Source organism: Bufo gargarizans, chromosome 11 (assembly GCF_014858855.1).
Source record: "Bufo gargarizans isolate SCDJY-AF-19 chromosome 11, ASM1485885v1, whole genome shotgun sequence".
NCBI lineage: Eukaryota > Metazoa > Chordata > Amphibia > Anura > Bufonidae > Bufo > Bufo gargarizans.
The window spans coordinates 79,379,187-79,402,822 of NC_058090.1; the positions used below are offsets into that span (position 1 = coordinate 79,379,187).

General features: G+C 42.1%; 1 protein-coding gene across 1 annotated transcript in view; it reads left to right on the forward strand.

Annotated features, from left to right (window-relative positions):
- The first annotated feature begins 38 nt into the window (after positions 1 to 38).
- The window catches only part of LOC122921328 (embryonic protein UVS.2-like), a 31,360-nt gene continuing 7,762 nt past the window's right edge, over positions 39 to 23,636 (forward strand). Inside the window, exons 1-8 of the mRNA XM_044271304.1 lie at positions 39 to 168; positions 18,796 to 18,873; positions 19,898 to 20,032; positions 20,121 to 20,235; positions 22,222 to 22,400; positions 22,606 to 22,687; positions 22,832 to 22,959; positions 23,045 to 23,160. Of these exons, the coding sequence (XP_044127239.1) occupies positions 39 to 168; positions 18,796 to 18,873; positions 19,898 to 20,032; positions 20,121 to 20,235; positions 22,222 to 22,400; positions 22,606 to 22,687; positions 22,832 to 22,959; positions 23,045 to 23,160 (963 nt within the window). The remainder of the gene's footprint in view (positions 169 to 18,795; positions 18,874 to 19,897; positions 20,033 to 20,120; positions 20,236 to 22,221; positions 22,401 to 22,605; positions 22,688 to 22,831; positions 22,960 to 23,044; positions 23,161 to 23,636) is intronic.

Sequence of the window (23,636 nt, forward strand, 5' to 3'; positions counted from 1 at the left end):
AAAAGAGAGATTACCCAACATATCCTATTGTGGAGGACATGTCTGAGCCCGATCACCACGCCAATGTTTCTCAAGTAGCTCGGTACCTAACTGTGCCATATGGACAATACCATGAGCCAGTGGGAAAATTACAGGAGCGTAAGGTCCAACTCATAGCCAACGCACCAGGTACCTCAAATATGTAGCCATGCTTGTAATGGGAGGAGTCTGCGAGTCCCACTCAAGACTGGCTGATATGGCCCAGGCCTCGCATGTGCACCCAAATGTAGCCTGTGGATAGAAAACAGGCACATTTAAATTGGTTTTGCACTCCCTGGACTTTGTGTGGCTGTCATGGCCCATAACAGGTAGAAACTAGTGTTAGGGACCACTCATGGAGGAAACCTTGACGTGGTGAGTGGCTTATTACGCTTTGGCCAAAATGTACACTAATGCATCATTCAACATCCAGCATAGAGGCAGGACAGAGTGCTGGTTGCAGAGTGCTATTGCATTTGTGTTTTTACATTTATATTGGACTTTATACAAATACAAACATCTCAATATACTCACCAACTGAAAAATGGTGTGGTGTTAAACAGGCAGGAAGTGCTCAAACCCATATGCAGCTGTGCATGTGTATACAGCGGAGCAAATCCTGCACTTGTAGCCCATTGCTAATGATGATCCCCAGCAAAAAGGCATACAGTGGAGGATGCCCGCAGCAGAGCACAACTACCACAATAGACATTCTACACAAGATAGCAATTATGTGAATGTAATAACCAATAGACCAATATAGTAACATTTGATAAGACAGGTGCACTCTGCTGTCGTACTAAACCCTCATACTGATGTTAAAATTGAGAGATTAGTCAACATATCCTTCTGTAAAGGACATGTCTGAGATTGAGCATCGTGCCAAGGTTTCTCAAGTAGCTCCAGACCTAAAACTCACCTACCTGTGCCATATGGGCAATACCAGGAGCCAGTTGGCAAATTACAGGAGCGTATTTAAACTCCAATTTAAATTTACCCGTTTTCCATACACAGGCTACGTTTAGGTGCACCTGCGAGGCCTGGGCCATATCAGCCAGTCTTGAGTGGGACTCACAGACACTGCAAGCATGGCTACATACTGGAGGTAACTGGTGAGTTGGCTAAGAGTCGGACATTACGTTCCTACAATTTGCCCACTGGCTCCTGGTATTGCCCATATGGCACAGGTAGGTGAATGTTAGGTCCCGTGCTAATTGAGAATCCTTGGCCCGGTGCTCGGGCTCAGACATGTCCTTCACAGTAGAATATGTTGGCTAATCTCTCAATATGAGGGTTTAGTATGACTGCAGAGTAAACCTGTCTTTGCAAATGTTATTATATCTTTGTATATAGGAACAATTATTTAGGATAACAATTTATTTATTCATTTTACTCATTTTCAAAGCTTTGGAGTATCGTTGGAGTGTTGGAGGAGACCAGAGTACCAAGAAGGAAACCATAAAAACATGGAGAGGACATTCCAAATTCCCTGCAGATGTTGTCCTTGGTTGAATTCAAATCTAGGACTCAAGTGCTCCAAGGTTGTTAACCACTGAGGCAACTTCCATATGAAGAGTCATTTCGTATATTGTGGATTGCAATTTGTGGAACAGAACGGTCCGCCCATAATAGAGAAATGCCTATTCTTGCCACTTTGAAATGAATGGGTCCACATCCAAGGTGTTAAACCAGTTAACACATTCAAGTTTACTGATTTAATATTTGCTATGAAATCTATTGAGGAATTTCTGATAAAGAGCGACGTCACTCTTGCTTGCATATTTCAACTTTGTCAATATACCATATGATAAGTCAATACCTTCTAGGGTCATGTGCTTTGCACATGACCCATAGTAAGGTCATCTTTCAGACTGAACATGTACAGAAACACTCTTTAAAGATACTATTGTTTATTTAGGACTCCTGTCAAGGTTGAGTATTCCGCCAATAACACCAATTGTGCCAGCTATGCAGACTATGGCTGCTCTGGCGCCATACATTGCTAGACAAAAGTGTCAGATGCTAACTCATTTTTTCTCCAACCAAAAGGTTCTGAACAAAAGGAAAAGTAGATGGAGTACACCCCCGTTTTAGTGACAAGATCTTGACATGCAAGCATTATACAGTATAAACAACATGTTTTTTGTTTGGGCTGGCAATAGAACTGAGGCTGAGGACAACAGAATATTAATGAGTTTTGCTTGTCCTTCACCCATCAATTCCCAAGTATTCTTAGATCTGTTGATGTTGAAAAATTCTTATAGTTGTGTACATACTCGTACTCATTTTAAAGTGGTGGATGTTGATTGTTACTTAGATTTTAAAAGTACACAATTTTATACTCTCTGGTTGAAGAACATATGTTTTGAGTAATTAAAACATTTAAAAAACTGTTCTGATTAGGGTCAGAATGAAGATCAGGCAAGAATCAGGGCAGACAGAGAAAAGTCAATACCAGAAGATAGGCAGAAGTCCATGCAATGAACAGGCAAACTAACAATTGGCACACCTTAGAAGACAACTAGCATACAACTTTGGAAAGTGCCCAAAGTACCCCAGGATGACCATCCATTGGCTTGGAAACATTATGGTGAGAGCATGATGGCCATTTTAAGGGCTAGAGAGAGCATTCAACTGATACGGGTGGAAAAAGGAATTGCCAACAGGTAGTAGGCCTCGGGCTGTGAGGAAGGTGAATTGTTACTCTGGTGGTCAGGACTATTGGGCAGGGAAAGGGAAACTCCACATGGACCGGAAGCTACTGAGCAGGTGAGCAAGGTCTTGCTCTCCAGTAGAAGAGGTACGGCAGATAGCATGACCCGCCACCATGACAAAGTGATAACAAATGGTTTCACCAGTTGAATAATGGATCCCAAGACTTTAGGGGCACCCTCTAGTGTCACTAGCACATTTTGCTTGGTGATTTATATTATAAAGAGTTTACTTTAGGGACTAGGTATGTTTTTTAGATGCTTCACTCCTCTGCATAATTTATTACCCATTAGTAGAATGCATATGACCCAAATAAATGTCCCACTAGAGATTTTAAAGGGGTTGTCTCACTTCAGTAAATGGCATTTATCATGTAGAGAAAGTTAATGCAGGCACTTACTAATGTATTGTTATAATCCATATTGCTTCCTTTGCTGGCTGGATTAATTTTTTTTATCACATTATACACTGCTTATTTCCATGGTTACAGACCATCCTGCAATCCATCAGTGGTGGCAGTGCTTGTACTTTATAGGAAAAAACACTAGCCTATGTGTGCTCCCATGGTCCCGGCCAGCAGGGAGGCTGATGCTATTTCCTATAGTTTGCAAGCACGATCACCGTGGAAACGAGCAGTGTATAATGTGATGGAAAAATGAATCCAGCCAGCAAAGGAAGCAATATGGATAATAATATACTAGTAAGTGGCTTGTATTAACTTTCTCTACAGGATAAATGAAACTTACTGAAGTGAGACAACCCCTTTAAGTTCAAGGAGCCTCTTTTGCAATAAAATCATCCATAAGATTCCTTTTTTTCTTTTACTGTCACTCATAAAAAATTTTCATCTTTTTGTTTCTGATTACATGACCAGTTTCTACTTACTTCAGTGTCCGTATAATTTTCTATATTGGTCACACTACATAGAATAGAATTTACAAAGACCATTCTAATATCACTTATGCTTATTTAAAGCACAGGGGGCACTTAGACACTATACAGGGGTTGATAATAGTCAGTTTGGAGCAGCCCCCTTTTGTACAAAATTTGCAACTTTTTTAGGTTTCCGTTTGCACCATTTGCCTCTTCTCCAAAAAGTGAGCAGATTAGGCAGAGCAGAAGGTGGTGAGGGGCCAGGGCACATTTATTATAATCTACACTACGAAACTGGCATAGATTAAACCTGAAATTTACACCATCTTCCTTGACTTACAGTAGAGTAGATTTCAGTTTGGGTGCCTGGACCTTGTCAGATGTGCCACAATTATTAAGAGGCTCGTGCCACCAAGAGATGGCTCGAGACCATGGGGTAAAATGGCAATCTTAATAAATGCCCTCTGGTATTTTAGACACTGTGCCCAGGTGGGATCTCAGAAGCATTCACATCATCCTGTCGAACAAATTGAGTTGTTTTAGATTTAAAGGCTTTTTTGTCTTCAGGCCATTGGGCTGAATGACATGGTAGAATGGCACTTTGTGTTCCTTCATTTGTAACTCCATTCTTTGTTTGCATTTTGCAGCTTGGTGAGCAAGCACATTTATCTTTTCTGTCACCTTACAAGAGCTAATTTATAGATTATATAATTTTTCTACCGATGTAGCCATGTGAGGGCTTGTTTTTTGTGGGACAAATTGTAGTTTTTAATGGCAATATTTTGTAGTGCCTTCAATATATTCATTGATTAAATTGATTAAAGGGCAGGGGCGTTGCTAGGGTCTAAAAAGATCAGGGCCGAAGCCCCAATGAATATTGCCCAATTCTCGAAGATAACCAATCGCAAACCCTGCAAACACTAGCACTGAAGACATTTTACTGTACTTTCTATACAGCAGCACATACATTTCACATCCATTGCCTCCCAGGTGACATCCCCCCTGATGTAGATCTTCTCTGTCATCATCTCAGTTCTGTCCGGGCAACTTCTCTCAGCCACGCCTCGTCTGTGCAAAGTGTGACACACGGACACCTTAGGTTCCTGACTTTTCTGTATAGACTATCCTGAAGAAAAATGAGTGCCCTTCATAGTAATAGTACTCATCAAAGTCCCACCAATAGTAATTTCCTTCTATAATGCCTTTATTAGTAAGTCTGCCCCCTACAGTGCCCCCAACAGTGATAGTGCTTCCCAAGAATGCCTCCATTAGTAGAAGAAGCCCTCCGGTAATAATAATGTCCTTACAGAAATAATGTCCCTAGTAGAAATAAGGCCCCCCCTATTGTTATCCCAGTGGTAATAAAGCTCTCTACAGACCCCTCAGTATTATTAAGGCCCCCCATAATGCTCTTAACAGAAATAATGTGGATCTATAAGTCCCTCCTATAGAGCCCCCAGTAGTAATAAGAACGCTTAATGCCCCCTGGATTTAAAATGTCCCCACAGTGCCCCCAGCATTTATAATATCCCCTAATGTTATAATGTTGACCCTGAAGTGCCCCAGTATTTATATTGCCCCCTGCTGTTATAATGCCCACACAGTGCCCCCAGTATTTATATTGCCCCCTACTGTTATAATATTTCCCTTGAAGCACCCCAAGTATTTATAATGCCCCCTGCAGTTCCCCCTATATTTATATTCCTCTGTTTACTGTCCTCAGAAATTATAATTCCTTAGCCCCTCCACCATACAGTCCCATGTAAATAATATTATTTCCCTCCTCCACCATATTTCTCTCCTCTCCCATGTAAATACCATCATACCATCTCTCCAGCCCCCCTCATTATACATTCCCATGTAAATAACATCCCTCTTAATCTACAGCCCCCTCCAAAATAAAGTCCCACATAACTAAAATCACCCCCTCCCCAGCCACCTTTAACATATAGTCCCATGTTAATAACATCACCCCTCAATATTCAGTCCCATGTAAATAACATCACTCTACTCCACTGTCCCACGCAAATAACTTCAGCCTTAACATACAGTCCCAGTTAAATAACTACAACTCCCAACATTGCTCTGTCTCTCACACTGAGTAGTCTAACCCTTCACTTACCTCTCCTCATGTAGGAGACCTCACCACAGCTTCTTCCCAGGACTTCTCTTCACTGCTTAGCCGTCCTCTCCTGCACTGGTCACATGAAGGTGACATCATCGCAGGTCCTTTTCAGATACTGCATTTAAAACTGATCATATGGTCTGTGATGTCATCACAGGTCCTTCAGCTCTTGCAAGGCATTAGATTTAATTGTATTGCTGTCCTTAGGATGGCAATACAGTTGGATCTATCTAGCAGGCAGTACATCCGGGGCCTGGGACAAAACATCAGGGGCCCAGGCCCCAAATGTTTTAACCTAGCAATGCCCCTATTAAAGGGGTTTTACAATTGTGGACATTGGGGTTTTATTAATAGAGGATATCCCACCAATGTCTGATAGGTGCGAGTGCCGCCATTGGGAACGCCCACCAATCCTTGGAACGTAGCCCCCACCGTCCATTCTTGGTCCCTGTTCATTTCTTTGGGAGTGCCAAAAATAGTTATTTCTGTAGGCCCCATAGAAGTATATATAGTTGTGGCTGTAAGACTTTATAAAATAGCCAAGTGCGCTGCTCGGCCATTTTCAGCACTCCCTTAGAAATAAATGGATGAAGGCCACACATGATTTTGCATTGCCGCATCTGAAGACCAATACTTTTATTTCTTGTATTCTACAAAGCTGAGCTGTGTGAGATCTTGATGTTTGTAGGGTCTTTAGTAGTTTTTATAGGTATCATTTGTATTTGTTTTATAGGTGGGGGGTTGATAGTGAATATGCAAAATAAAAGGTTTTTTTTCCAATTTTTTTTTTGGGTTTCACCATGCAGGGTAAATTATGTGATAATTGTATCGTTTGGGTCGTTATGGATGAGACAATACCAAATATGTGGAGGGGAATTTATTTTTTCTAATTTTTTCCATTGAAAAGCATTTTTTCAATGGAAAAGGGCTTATATTTTTTTGTCTTTAAAAGAACAGTTTTTAACTTATTAGTAGAGTTGAGTGGACACCTGGATGTTCGGGTTCGAGAAGTTCGGCCGAACTTCTCGGAAATGTTCGGGTTCGGGATCCGAACCCGATCCGAACTTCGTCCCGAACCCGAACCCCATTGAAGTCAATGGGGACCCAAACTTTTCGGCACTAAAAAGGCTGTAAAACAGCCCAGGAAAGGGCTAGAGGGCTGCAAAAGAAAGCAACATGTAGGTAAATCCCATGCAAACAAATGTGGATAGGGAAATGAATTAAAATAAAAATAAAATAAATAAAAATTAACCAATATCAATTGGAGAGAGGTCCCATAGCAGAGAATCTGGCTTCACGTCACCCACCACTGGAACAGTCCATTCTCAGATATTTAGGCCCCGGCACCCAGGCAGAGGAGAGAGGTCCCGTAACAGAGAATCTGGCTTCATGTCAGCAGAGAATCTGTCTACAAGTCAGCAGAGAATCAGGCTTCACGTCACCCAACATTGGAACAGTCCATTGGCATATATTTAGGCCCAGGCACCCAGGCAGAGGGGAGAGGTCCTGTAACAGAGAATCTGTCTTCATGTCAGCAGAGAATCAGGCTTCACGTCAGCCACCAGTGCAACAGTCCATTGTCATATATTTAGGCCCAGCACCCAGGCAGAGGAGAGAGGTCCCGTAACAGAGACTCTGGCTTCATGTCAGCAGAGAATTAGTCTGTATGTCATAGCTGAGAATCAGGCTTCACGTCAGCCACCAGTGCAACAGTCCATTGTCATATATTTAGGCCCAGCACCCAGGCAGAGGAGAGAGGTCCCGTAACAGAGGATCTGGCTTCATGTCAGCAGAGAATCAGTCTGCATGTCATAGCAGAGAATCAGGCTTCACGTCACCCAACATTGGAACAGTCCATTGGCATATATTTAGGCCCAGGCAGCCAGGCAGAGGAGAGAGGTCCCGTAACAGAGAATCTGTCTTCATGTCAGCAGAGAATCAGTCTGCATGTCATAGCAGAGAATCAGGCTTCACGTCACCCAACATTGGAACAGTCCATTGGCATATATTTAGGCCCAGGCACCCAGGCAGAGGAGAGAGGTCCCGTAACAGAGAATCTGTCTTCATGTCAGCAGAGAATCAGTCTGCATGTCATAGCAGAGAATCAGGCTTCACATCAGCCACCACTGCAACAGTCCATTGTCAGATATTTAGACCCAGCACCCAGGCAGAGGAGAGAGGTCCCGTAACAGAGAATCTGTCTTAATGTCAGCAGAGAATCAGTTTGCATGTCATAGCAAAGAATCAGGCTTCACGTCAGCCACCACTGCAACAGTCCATTGGCATATATTTAGGCCCAGCACCCAGGCAGAGGAGAGAGGTCCCATAACAGAGAATCTGTCTTCATGTCAGCAGAGAATCAGTCTGCATGTCATAGCAGAGAATCAGGCTTCACGTCACCCAACATTGGAACAGTCCATTGGCATATATTTAGGCCCCGGCACCCAGACAGAGGAGAGGTTCATTCAACTTTGGGTAGCCTTGCAATATAATGGTAAAATGAAAATAAAAATAGGATTGAATGAGGAAGTGCCCTGGAGTACAATAATATATGGTTAAGGGGAGGTAGTTAATGTCTAATCTGCACAAGGGATGGACAGGTCCCGTGAGATCCATGCCTGGTTCATTTTTATGAACGTCAGCTTGTCCACATTGGCTGTAGACAGGCGGCTGCGTTTGTCTGTAATGACGCTCCCTGCCGTGCTGAATACACGTTCAGACAAAACGCTGGCTGCCGGGCAGGCCAGCACCTCCAAGGCATAAAAGGCTAGCTCTGGCCACGTGGACAATTTAGAGACCCAGAAGTTGAATGGGGCCGAACCATCAGTCAGTACGTGGAGTGGTGTGCACACGTACTGTTCCACCATGTTAGTGAAATGTTGCCTCCTGCTAACACGTTGCGTATCAGGTGGTGGTGCAGTTAGCTGTGGCGTGTTGACAAAACTTTTCCACATCTCTGCCATGCTAACCCTGCCCTCAGAGGAGCTGGCCGTGACACAGCTGCCTTGGCGACCTCTTGCTCCTCCTCTGCCTTGGCCTTGGGCTTCCACTTGTTCCCTGTGACATTTGGGAATGCTCTCAGTAGCGCGTCTACCAACGTGCGCTTGTCCTCGCGCATCTTCCTATCACGCTCCAGTGCAGGAAGTAAGGTGGGCACATTGTCTTTGTACCAGCAGGGTGGCAACCCAGTAGTCCGCACACGTTAAAATGTGGGCAACTCTGCTGTCGTTGCGCAGGCACTGCAGCATGTAGTCGCTCATGTGTGCCAGGCTGCCCAGGGGTAAGGACAAGCTGTCCTCTGTGGGAGGCATATCGTCATCGTCCTGCCTTTCCCCCCAGCCACGCACCAGTGATGGGCCCGAGCTGCGTTGGGTGCCACCCCGCTGTGACCATGCTTCATCCTCATCCTCCTCCACCTCCTCCTCATCCTTGTCCTCCTCGTCCTCCAGTAGTGGGCCCTGGCTGGCCACATTTGTACCTGGCCTCTGCTGTTGCAAAAAACCTCCCTCTGAGTCACTTCGAAGAGACTGGCCTGAAAGTGCTAAAAATGACCCCTCTTCCTCCTCCTCCTCCTCCTCCTCCTGGGCCACCTCCTCTTCCATCATCGCCCTAAGTGTTTTCTCAAGGAGACAAAGAAGTGGGATTGTAACGCTGATAACGGCGTCATCGCCACTGGCCATGTTGGTGGAGTACTCGAAACAGCGCAACAGGGCACACAGGTCTCGCATGGAGGCCCAGGCATTGGTGGTAAAGTGGTGCTGTTCCGCAGTGCGACTGACCCGTGCGTGCTGCAGCTGAAACTCCACTATGGCCTGCTGCTGCTCGCACAGTCTGTCCAGCATGTGCAAGGTGGAGTTCCACCTGGTGGGCACGTTGCATTTGAGGCGGTGAGCGGGAAGGCCAAAGTTACGCTGTAGCGCACACAGGCGAGCAGCGGCAGGATGTGAACGCCGGAAGCGCGAACAGACGGCCCGCACTTTATGCAGCAGCTCTGACATGTCGGGGTAGTTGTGAATGAACTTCTGCACCACCAAATTCAGCACATGCGCCAGGCAAGGGATGTGCGTCAAACCGGCTAGTCCCAGAGCTGCAACGAGATTTCGCCCATTATCGCACACCACCAGTCCGGGCTTGAGGCTCACCGGCAGCAACCACTCGTCGGTCTGTTGTTCTATACCACGCCACAACTCCTGTGCGGTGTGGGGCCTGTCCCCCAAACATATGAGTTTCAGAATGGCCTGCTGACGTTTACCCCGGGCTGTGCTGAAGTTGGTGGTGAAGGTGTGTGGCTGACTGGATGAGCAGGTGGAAGAAGAGGAGGAGGAAGCCGAGAATGAGGAGGTGGCAACAGGAGGCAAAGAATGTTGCCCTGCGATCCTTGGCGGCGGAAGGACGTGCGCCAAACAGCTCTCCGCCTGGGGCCCAGCTGCCACTACATTTACTCAGTGTGCAGTTAGGGAGATATAGCGTCCCTGGCCGCGCTTACTGGTCCTTGTATCTGTGGTTAGGTGGACCTTGCTACAGATGGCGTTGCGCAGTGCACACTTGATTTTATCGGATACTTGGTTGTACAGGGAAGGCACGGCTCTCTTGGAGAAGTAGTGGCGGCTGGGAACAACATACTGTGGGACAGCAAGCGACATGAGCTGTTTGAAGCTGTCTGTGTGCACCAGCCTAAATGACAGCATTTCATAGGCCAGTAGTTTAGAAATGCTGGCATTCAGGGCCAGGGATCGAGGGTGGCTAGGTGGGAATTTACGCTTTCTCTCAAATGTTTGTGAGATGGAGAGCTGAACGCTGCCGTGTGACATGGTTGAGATGCTTGGTGACGGAGGTGGTGGTGGTGTTGGTGGTACATCCCCTGTTTGCTGGGCGGCAGGTGCCAACGTTCCTCCAGAGGCGGAGGAAGAGGCCAAGGCGGCTGCAGCAGAAGACGCCGAGGCGGCAGCAGCAGAAGAGGTAGCAGGGGGAGCCTGAGTGACTTCCTTGGTTTTAAGGTGTTTACTCCACTGCAGTTCATGCATTGCATGCAGGTGCCTGGTCATGCAGGTTGTGCTAAGGTTCAGAACGTTAATGCCTTGCTTCAGGCTCTGATGGCACAGCGTGCAAACCACTTGGGTCTTGATGTCAGCACAATGTTTGAAGAAGTGCCATGCCAGGGAACTCCTTGAAGCTGCCTTTGGGGTGCTCGGTCCCAGATGGCGGCGGTCAGTAGCAGGCGGAGTCTCTTGGCGGCAGGTGTTCTGCTTTTGCCCACTGCTCCCTCTTTTGCTACGCTGTTGGCTCAGTCTCACCACTGCCTCTTCCTCTGAACTGTGAAAGTCAGTGGCACGACCTTCATTCCATGTGGGGTCTAGGACCTCATCGTCCCCTGAATCATCTTCCACCCAGTCTTGATCCCTGACCTCCTGTTCAGTCTGCACACTGCAGAAAGACGCAGCAGTTGGCAACTGTGTTTCGTCATCATCAGAGACTTGCTGAGGTGGTATTCCCATGTCCTCATCATCAGGAAATATAAGTGGTTGTGCATCAGTGCATTCTATGTCTGCTGGGGAAGGGCTAGGTGGATGCCCTTGGGAAACCCTGCCAGCAGAGTCTTCAAACAGCATAAGAGACTGCTGCATAACTTGAGGCTCAGACAGTTTCCCTGATATGCATGGGGGTGATGTGACAGACTGATGGGGTTGTTTTTCAGGCGCCATCTGTGCGCTTTCTGCAGAAGACTGGGTGGGAGATAATGTGAACGTGCTGGATCCACTGTCGGCCACCCAATTGACTAATGCCTGTACCTGCTCAGGCCTTACCATCCTTAGAACGGCATTGGGCCACACCATATATTGCTGTAAATTCTGGCGGCTACTGGGATCTGAGGTAGTTGGTACACTAGGACGTGTGGATGTGGCAGAACGGCCACGTCCTCTCCCAGCACCAGAGGGTCCACTAACACCACCACGACCATGTCCACGTCCGCGTCCCTTACTAGATGTTTTCCTCATTGTTATCGTTCACCACAACAACAAAAATATTATTTGGCCCAATGTATTGAATTCAAATTCAGGCCTTTTTTTACAGACACCTAACACTATCTGGCTATCTATTTAGGTACCGTATTACACTAATAACGGCACAGCAGTAACCACAGATTTAGCTGACTATGAATTTGAGGCCTAGTATTTAGGCACTGGGTGACAGGTATACGTTTTATGGACAGAATTAGACTGGGATATGCACAGTAGCGTGTGTGTGAAGTTATTGAGAATGACCCTATCAGCACCTTGATTCTGATATACCCTTTTAGGGATGTATTTAAAGTAGGCCTGATACAGCAGAAACCACTAAATTAGGAAATTGCTAAATTGGGAATTGTATTTCAACCCAGAACAAAAAATGTGCTTTGACGGACACTAAATAACTTGCCCAGCCACAACAGCACAGCAGTAACGACAGATTTAGCTGGATATAAATTTGAGGCCTAGTATTTAGGCGCTGGTTGACAGGTATAGGTTTACTGACAGAATTCAACTTGGAAATGCACAGTAGCGTGTGTGTGAAGTTATTCAGAATGACCCTATGTACACCTTGAATCTGATATACCATTTTAGGGATAAATTTAAAGTAGGCCTGATACAGCAGAAACCACTAAATTAGGAAATTGCTAAATTGGGAATTGTATTTCAACCCAGAACAAAAAATGTGCTTTGACGGACACTAAATAACTTGCCCAGCCACAACAGTACAGCAGTAACGACAGATTTAGCTGGATATAAATTTGAGGCCTAGTATTTAGGCGCTGGGTGACAGGTATAGATTTACTGACAGAATAAGACCTGGAAATGCACAGTAGCGTGTGTGTGAAGTTATTTAGAATGACCCTATGTGCACCTTGAATATTATATACCCTTTTAGGGATAGATTTAAAATGGCTCTGATACAGCAGAAAACACTAAATTAGGAAATTGCTAAATTGGGAATTGTATTTCAACCCAGAACAAAAACTGTGCTTTGACGGACACTAAATAACTTGACCAGCCACACCAGTAACGACAGATTTAGCTGGATATAAACTTTAGGCCTAGTATTTAGGCGCTGGGTGACAGGTATACGTTTACTGACAGAATTAGACTGGGATATGGCCAAAAAAATAACCACACTATTGATAGTTAAATGCACTTGGTGTGACAGCTTGACCAACCACACTACTGAGGGTTAAATGCACTTGGTGACAGGCGCAGCTTGCCCCTGATGTAGTATATGGCCAAAAAATAAACAGACTATTGCTGATTAAATGCACTTGGTGTGACAGCTTCACCCTGATGTAGGATTTAGCCAAAAAACAACCACACCATTGAGGGTTAAATGCACTTGGTGACAGCTTGCCCCTGATGTAGTATATGGCCAAAAAATAAACAGACTATTGCTGGTTAAATGCACTTGGTGTGACAGCTTCACCCTGATGTAGGATTTAGCCAAAAAACAACCACACCATTGAGGGTTAAATGCACTTGGTGACTGGTGCAGCTTGCCCCTGATGTAGTATATGGCCAAAAAATAAACAGACTATTGCTGGTTAAATGCACTTGGTGTGACAGCTTCACCCTGATGTAGGCTTTAGCCAAAAAACAACCACACCATTGAGGGTTAAATGCACTTGGTGGCAGCTTGTGCTGGCGCAACACAATACACAAAATGGCCGCCGATCACCCCAGAAAAAAGTGACTGAAAAACGCTCTGGGCAGCCTAAAAACAGTGAGCAATTCAATAGCAGCAGTTCAATCATCCACAGCTGCAGATCGATCAATGGATGGAGTCTTGTGGAGGAGTTAATCAGCCTAATCTCGCCCTACTGTCGCAGCTGCAACCTCTCCCTACACTGATCAGAGCAGAGTGACGGGCGGCGCTATGTGACTCCAGCTTAAATAGAGGCTGGGTCACATGGTGCTCTGGCCAATCACAGCCATGCCAATAGTAGGCATGGCTGTGACGGCCTCTTGGGGCAAGTAGTATGACGCTTGTTGATTGGCTGCTTTGCAGCCTTTACGAAAATGTACAGTTCGGGTTCGCTCATCCCTACTAATAAGTGGCAAATAATAATTAAGTTTTATTTTAAAAAAAAAAGTTATTTCAAAAATAAAAAATATAAGCCCTTTTTAATTAAAAAAATGCTTTTCAAATGAAAAAAATAGAAAAAATTCCCCCCCACATATTTGGTATTGTCTCATCAACAATTATAACATAATTTATCCTGCATGGTTAAAACAAAAAAAAACAAAAAAATGGTGAATATATATATATATATATATATATATATATATATATATATATACATTATCAACCCCCCCCCCCCCCACACACAAAAAAAATGCAAAGCACATGACCCTAGAAGGTATTGACTTATCATATGGTATATTGACAAAGTTGAAATATGCAAGCAAGAGTGACGTTGCTCTACATCAGAAATTCCTCAATAGATTTCATAGCAAATATTAAATCAGTAAACTTGAATGTGTTAACTGGTTTAATGCCTCGGATGTGGACCCATTCATTTCAAAGTGGCAAGAATAGGCATTTCTCTATTATGGGCGGACCGTTCTGTTCCACAAATTGCAATCCACAATATACGAAATGACTCTTCATATGGAAGTTGCCTCAGTTGTTAGCAACCTTGGAGCACTTGAGTCCTAGATTTGAATTCAACCAAGGACAACATCTGCAGGGAATTTGGAATGTCCTCTCCATGTTTTTATGGTTTCCTTCTTGGTACTCTGGTCTCCTCCAACACTCCAACGATACTCCAAAGCTTTGAAAATGAGTAAAATGAATAAATAAATTGTTATCCTAAATAATTGTTCCTATATACAAAGATATAATAACATTTGCAAAGACAGGTTTACTCTGCAGTCATACTAAACCCTCATATTGAGAGATTAGCCAACATATTCTACTGTGAAGGACATGTCTGAGCCCGAGCACCGGGCCAAGGATTCTCAATTAGCACGGGACCTAACATTCACCTACCTGTGCCATATGGGCAATACCAGGAGCCAGGGGGGAAATTGTAGGAACGTAATGTCCGACTCTTAGCCAACTCACCAGTTACCTCCAGTATGTAGCCATGCTTGCAGTGTCTGTGAGTCCCACTCAAGACTGGCTGATATGGCCCAGGCCTCGCAGGTGCACCTAAACGTAGCCTGTGTATGGAAAACGGGTAAATTTAAATTGGAGTTTATATATGCTCCTGTAATTTGCCAACTGGCTCCTGGTATTGCCCATATGGCACAGGTAGGTGAGTTTTAGGTCTGGAGCTACTTGAGAAACCTTGGCACGATGCTCAATCTCAGACGTGTCCTTTACAGAAGGATATGTTGACTAATCTCTCAATTTTAACATCAGTATGAGGGTTTAGTACGACAGCAGAGTGCACCTGTCTTATCAAATGTTACTATATTGGTCTATTGGTTATTACATTCACATAATTGCTATCTTGTGTAGAATGTCTATTGTGGTAGTTGTGCTCTGCTGCGGGCATCCTCCACTGTATGCCTTTTTGCTGGGGATCATCATTAGCAATGGGCTACAAGTGCAGGATTTGCTCCGCTGTATACACATGCACAGCTGCATATGGGTTTGAGCACTTCCTGCCTGTTTAACACCACACCATTTTTCAGTTGGTGAGTATATTGAGATGTTTGTATTTGTATAAAGTCCAATATAAATGTAAAAACACAAATGCAATAGCACTCTGCAACCAGCACTCTGTCCTGCCTCTATGCTGGATGTTGAATGATGCATTAGTGTACATTTTGGCCAAAGCGTAATAAGCCACTCACCACGTCAAGGTTTCCTCCATGAGTGGTCCCTAACACTAGTTTCTACCTGTTATGGGCCATGACAGCCACACAAAGTCCAGGGAGTGCAAAACCAATTTAAATGTGCCTGTTTTCTATCCACAGGCTACATTTGGGTGCACATGCGAGGCCTGGGCCATATCAGCCAGTCTTGAGTGGGACTCGCAGACTCCTCCCATTACAAGCATGGCTACATGTTGGAGGTACCTGGTGCGTTGGCTATGAGTTGGACCTTACGCTCCTGTAATTTTCCCACTGGCTCATGGTATTGTCCATATGGCACAGTTAGGTACCGAGCTACTTGAGAAACATTGGCGTGGTGATCGGGCTCAGACATGTCCTCCACAATAGGATATGTTGGGTAATCTCTCTTTTTTAACACAAGTATGAGAGTTTATTATGAGCGCAGAGTACACCTGTCTTTGCAAATGTTATTATATTGTTATATTGGTTATCACATTCACATAATTGCTATCTATTGTGGTACTTGTGGTCTGCTGCAGGCATCCTCCACTGTATGCATTTTTGCTGGAGATTGCCATTAGCAATGGGCCACAAGTGTAGGATTTGCTCCCCTGTATACACATGCACAACTGCATATGGGTTTGAGCACTACCTGCCTGTTTAACACCACACCATTTTTTCAGTTGGTTTGTCAATATACAAAGACCCTAAGGTTAGATGTTCTGGAAGAACAGGGATCCCATATAACCAGAATAACTTCTAAATCACTTGCTGTTTATAGAACAAGGGATAAGTGGGTAATTAGGTATCACACAAATAGCTTAAGTATTTGCATAAATGACTATATTCAGTGTCAAGATTCCTAATTAAAGCGACAAAACAGTTACTTAGCACCTACAAAGGGCTGGTTACTGGTGAAACTGCACATACTGGCTGAGGAAACTCTTTAATAGGGGGTCTTTAAATGACAATGGACTGCGACTATTGTGATAGGGTAAACATCATTATCACTAATCACTCAGATGATTGATGACACAAGTGACCTACAGACACCGCCAATAATAATAACAATCATTTACAAGCATGTAGTATTGTGTACACCTTCATTCATATCTGGTCATAAACTTGCTAAAATGCTGATAGTTATCTTTGTTCAGAAAGGGCTAGTCATCGTGCCTATCAGAGAAATTTACATTATCACAATTCATTAACGACATCAAGAGTAGAATGAGCGTTTATAGTAATATCGTTCAGTCGATATACACATTCACAATTCGAATTTCACTTTGGATCTTTAAAAAACGAAGTATTCTTCAGGTTTGACACAGACACAAAATTATCAATGGCATAAAAATTACACCATGAAAACGTTCTGGAATGGCTGAACTAATTGGAAAACATCTCCTTGGTGGTCACATGCAGAGAGGATTCTAAACCTGTTATAGGCTCCAGGCTGTTCTTTTGACCATTACAGATATCTTTAGTTCTGCTTTGTGATTGGTAGAGGTCTATAATTTACAGGTATATAAGGCATATACATTGAGCAGTAATCTAGACAAAGAAACAATCTTCCAATACTGTGGTGATAACTGCATAGCATGGGTGAGAAGATGTATCTCCTTCTCCTGTTTTTTGTGGTGGGACAGGTGACGAGTGTTCCTCTATCTGCATCATCACAGGTAAGATAATTTCCTATGTCTCTAGTAACATAGAATCTTCTCAAATGTTATGCCAGTCTCTGCACATTTTAGGACAGAAGAAACAGTTAACATTGTCCCATTCATATGAAAGGGAAGTGTAGATATCCTTGCTTTTATATCAAATCGATCCCATTCAGATTGAAGTTTTATTAACTTATTATAATAATAAAGACATTTATTTTTCATGATGGGAGTTTTAGCCCAGTATAATCCACTTTACAACTCATTTTTCATCATAGTCATTTTCAGTTCTGTTATAAGGTGTTACTAATGATCACATGTATTTCTTCTCCAGCTTTCCATACCTGGATTAGATGAACCTGGTAAGAGCTCCTCAGTGTTATTTGGGCTGTCCTTCAGTGTTTGTGCCACTCTTCATTCTTTAAGTGTGTCTCTGGTGTCTGGATTTAGTTTTACTAGTACCATACTTACTATTCTAGTGAATTTTTAAAACATAAAAATAATAATCAGCTCTTTCTTGTGAAAATCAAATCCTCAAATCCTGAGAAATGCTTATTTTCATTTGTATGCAGCTAAGGTTTTCAGTGCTCTGTGGGTAGAGATTATCAGTTCAGTGCACCATTGCTCCATCAGTAACACCATCCAGTATCTCCCCGCTCTGGTGTCATTGACAGTACTTGATATTTCAGAGCAGATAATTGTGACATGGGGAAGTCTAGTCCAAAAAAATAAGTGAAAAAAGTCCAGCTTACAATACAAATTGTTGCATCATTATTCTTCAAAAATCATGGGTACTAAAATCCAAGTGTGACATCATACACAGAAACATAGCATTATAGTTTATGCATTTAGGATTCCAAAATACGATGCCATCATGAATAAGGCAACGCTTTTTATTGGAAGCTGGATATTTTTTTGGGGATCCGTGTTTATGGTCAGTGCCTCCATTTAGTGTTACACAGTTGAGCATAGCTATTGTCCCTTATAGGGGACGTCTAGTGCACAGAAAGGAGCAGCCTCACCCACAGAGCACCAAAATCTATATTTGCCTAGAAACAAAGCATTTCACAAAGCTAGAGAACCAAATTATTGCATGAAAGGTATTTTTATATTTTGGATTACCAATCCTACATGACAGCATGCCTACATTTATATTTGGAGGTGACAGACTACTTTTAAAGTAAACAATCTTCTAGCAGCAATTTCTAGAGCATGAGAAGATGAGAAGATTTATATATAGATTTTAGTAAAAGATTTAGAATAACTTTAAATTTAGTCATTTAAAGTAGAGGTGACAAAATTTCTTAAATTTAATTTTGGTTTGTTTGTCTGAAATTTGATTTGGGTATAAATAATTTCCACCTAAATCAAAAGTGCTTTAAAAATCTGTAAAACCTCTCTCTCACCATCTCTCAAATTCTACCCAAATGAATTTAAAGAATTTAATTTAAAACATTTGGGTTGAATATTTATTCTAACAAATTAGTTCTCTCAAGTCTAGTTTAAAACTCTTCTCATTCTGATTTATAATAATATTAAACTTATTCACCAATATGTATTGGCTGCTGATATATGCGACACACGTCCTTCATTATAGATATGCTTTTAGCTACAGATTCTGAAGCAGCAGAAGAACCTGAAGAAAACTTTGCCAAGATAATAAAGGTCAACAAAGGTAACAGCTTAGTTATGTTTCCTGTCAATGTGCAGTAAGTGATGAGTTATAGACGTCACACAAGGTAATTCTCAATTATTTACATTAATAATTTAGATAATATCTTAAAGCCATCAAATTTATTTAGTCATTAAATCAATTGTTGGTCTGGAATTACTTTAGTGTACGTGACATGGGGCAAGAGGCATATGCTTAGAGGGTATGCTGACCAATGAGTGACAATTACTTAATTTGCACTGACCCTGGCAATGGCTAACTTCCGGCACTCTAGCTGTGGTGAAACTATGACTCCCAGCATGCCCCATTCATTTATTTGGGGTTCTGAGAACAGCAAAGCAAGTGCCTATCTTGAGGGTTGTAGTTTTACCACAGCTGCAGTACCGGAGGTTATCCATCACAGCCCTAGGGTCATGTAGCTTTCATATTTGACCAACATCTATCCCCTTTGAACTTTCAGCTCCACAAGTTTCTTATCAAACTGATGGTCTACTAAAATCATTCCTTGCAAAAAAGAGTAGTTCTTAATAGTATATAATAGGACTGTGTAAACCTGAAGGGGTTTCTGGTCCTTTAACATTGATGGCCTATCCCCAGGGGTTCAATGTAAAATTTAGGCTGTAACTTACTAGCAGTACATACTATCCGCCGATTGCACAATGGTCTTGCAATTTAAACAGGCCCTTCCCATCACCATTATATTATATTTACTGTATATCTTATATCTATATATTATATTAAGAATATGAAGAGAATATTAATAGACCTAATTAAGAATATGAGAAAATGTCTCTGTATAGAGTTGTTTTTAGAAATCAAACATAATGGAATAGGATATGCAGTAGTACTGTAGTACATAAGATGGATATAAGATAGATTACACACTTCGTGTTCAACCATTGACTCCTCTCTCTGTGTTGTCTATGAGTCTAAAAGTCTAGATTAGTGAAATTAAGTGACCTGAGTATTTGATTTGTAATGTAATGGTATATACTGCATTTAAAATGTCACCATCTTCTTTATTTAGAAAATGCCTTGAACTTATATCAAGGTGACATATTGAAAACATCTGGACGCAGCGCTACGTCCTGCACAGGGTGCTTGTGGCCCAAATCTGCCAATGGGACGGTCAATGTGCCTTATTCGTTTACCTCCAATTATAGTAAGTTTTTTTAATGTTATATCTAACTTGGCCACCCTAACTGTTTTATAGTAGATTTAATATTGTATAAATGTTCTTTTAACCCCAGGTAGTTGGAACCTCAACTTTTTTCAGACGTCAATGGGGGAATTCGAAACCCTTACCTGTGTGAGGTTTGTGCCTCGGACAACGGAAAATGACTACCTCAATATTATGTCTAGGGGGTAGGTATCTAATAATGTTTTAATCTATGATTATAAGTGTGAAACAAGTTAAGAAATAGAAACCTTTGTCTACTATTGTGTGTGAAGCTTGGTGTACCTATACTAAGCTCAATATTATTCCATAATGAATTATCATTTTAGACTCAACAATTCCCGACACTTGGCTATAAAAACCTTATTTTACCTTGGGCACACAATAGCACTGTTAAAAATTATGATCTTTGCTTATGCATTTCAAACATTTCAAGTGGGTATGACCGGACCTGTGGATGTTTGGGTTTGCCGGGTTTCAATTAACTTCGGGTCAAAATTCGAGAAACGAACTTGACTCAAACTCAAACCCCATTGAAGTCAATGGGGACCTGAACTTTGGTGCACAAAAATGTCTATAAAATAGTCATAGAAGAGCTAGAGGGCTGCAAAAGGAATAGAAATGGGGGTAAGAGCAGGACAATTACCCTGCAAACAAATTTGGAGAGGGAAATGACTTAAAATAACATAGAAAAAAATAAAAATAATAATCTTGAACTAGGAGTCTGATTTCAAAGTGGAGTAGGAGGTTGAGGAGGTGGTGGACGTGGTGGTGTAGGTGGAAGTGGCGGTGGAGGAGGAGGTAGCCCACATTTTTTTTTTATTTTTTTTTTATAAATTCGTCATCCAATTTCACTATCACGTGTGCAGTGCAGGTGTACCTCACACCAAAAAGGTTTATATGTCACCCACAGATCTAACAGACGGAATAACTATATTAATTCCCCTGTCACGTATGCAGTGCAGGTGTACCTCACACCAAAAATGGGTATGTGTCACCTACCGAACTAACAGACAGATTAACTATATGAATATCATTGTCATGAATGCAGTGCAGGTGTACCTAACATCAAAAAGGGGTATATGTCACCAAACCGAACTAACAGACAGAATAACTAGTATATTTTTGTGTAAGGGGTACAAAGATGGTACATTACACCCACAAAAAATCGCTATAGGTCACCCACAAAATAAATAGCCAGATGAAATTCCTAACACTCTCCCTCAGTTCAGCTGGCTGTTTCCTGTCCCTGCACTACTCAGAGCTCATGGGAGGTGCGACACGTGATCCAGCTTGTATAGAGACTGGGTCACATGATGCACCAGCCAATCACAGCCATGCCATTACTAGGCATGGCTATGATGGCTTCTAAATGCCACAGCTTAAAAGCTTGTTGATAAGGAGCCTTTCAGCAAGCTTTATTAAATGCCCGAACTCCAAACCAAAACTTTTGCGGCAAAGTTCGGGTTTGCTCAACACTAATTTCAAGCATAGCTTTTAGACATTACAAGCTAACAGCAAAGGTAGACTCAAAACATGCACGTAGAGACCAGATTTCTATCATCATTATGTGTCCTAGATGACTTGTAGAATAAAAGTTATTGTTAAAAGCTATGCAATATGTACAGTATAAAAGAACATTTGAAGGGAGCAAGCCCAGCTAGTCCATACACCAGAGTGATTGGATTTTTGGAGGAATGTGCGACCTGATCCAATTTTCCTTATCTTATTAGTTGACTAGATTTGGTCACAGTTTAGAATATAGTGATGAAAGAGCTGAAGGGAACTGAAATTCACTGCTGACAATCTATGAAGCGGTCATTAGAATAATAGAAATCCACCGTAGTCTGTATTTGCATGGAGTCTGTCAGTCTGTTGTGTCAAGGGCTCCATTATACCACAATACAGCTCCTGAGCCTCCTCGTTAAAAGCTCTTGGGATTTTCCATCCCTCACTAATTTATGATCAATAATTCCTAAACTTAATTGTAGCACAGTAATAATATGAAATGATAGTTATTTTGCTATAAAATAACTCATTTTGTCTCCAGTACAAGATTATATGAATCAGAATATTAGTGATTACTTTGATGTTTTGTCTACTTGTTTCTTATGCTTTATCATTTTTGACCAATTTCTTGATGTTAGTAATAATAATGTCCTAATTATATTCAGATGTGCATCATTTGTGGGCCGGATAGGTGGAGGTCAGATGGTTGCAGTAGACATGGATGGCTGTATGTACAGAGGAATTGTACAGCATGAGCTAAACCATGCCCTGGGGTTCTACCATGAGCATACAAGGAGTGACCGGGATAACTATGTCACCATCATGTACCAGTACATATCACCAGGTAATTCCTTCTCAGTAAATATATTTCCATATTTTTCCTTATTTTGTCCTACAGATATAAATTGCATGTGTACAGGGTTGTGGAAACCCCAGTTACCTGCATTGGATGCAAATTTCACATAAATTCGGGTGCAGAATCCATGCCAAAATCTACATAAAATCCAACACATGTTAACATACCCTTATAGAGATGCTTTCTTTTATAGGTAATATAATAAATTTTGAAATGCAAAACACCAATAACCTTGGTCTTGAGTATGACTATGGATCAGTGATGCATTATGACAGGTAAGGTTATTAGCTTATTACTTATTGGCAAAATGAATAATCCACTGTGACTAAGACTAAAACAAATAAAATTCTGGAATATTCTTTTCTATGCTGTATTATATGGTCACAGTCTAATGTGTTATAACTTTTTTTTTCTGATAGTTTCGCTTTCTCAAACACTTCAGGACAACCCACCATTGTGACCATACCGGTCCCAAACATCCCAATTGGGCAAATTCATGGACTGAGTGTTTTAGATGTCGCTAAAATCAACCAATTGTATCAATGCAGTAAGTTATTGCAGGTCTACAGATTTCAGAAAGTTGTATAAAAGATCCATCACGGTCATTGATCAAATTGTGTTTCTCCTTTTAGATGTCTGTGCCTATTTACTTAATGAAAACAATGGAAGTCTAACATCCGCCAACTACCCATCAGCCTACCCGAATAATGCCAGCTGTGTTTGGCTGATCAGAACACCATCAGATCAGGTACTGTAGTGAAAAGGCTGAACTGTTGACAAAGAACCAAAGCTACTTAGTTTTTGACACAAGACCATATTTTTTAATTTTTATAAATTCAATATCTAGTATACAAGGAACTAAATTATCTAACTGTTATTAGTGGAGATAAGTGAATAAGTTATAGAAAAGTTTCCCCAAAAATTTGAATTCAGGCGAATACGAAGAATTTTAAATCTATTTTTGAGCAATCGATCAAAATGGTGGCTACAATGGTTTGTACACGACAGAAGACGACAGCCACCAAACAGCGACAGCCACCAAAAAAGGAACAGTTTTAGAAAGTTTCTTAGCCAAAAACAGACCGGTGGTGTGTGACTTCCTACTACCATCCGTTTACCCAAAGCCATGTATGTCACTATCATATCAAGTTGATATTTCTAATGTTGTCTTGGCTTTGAAGAGATTGAAAGAGGTTTGATACAGTTCTAGAAGACCACAGACAT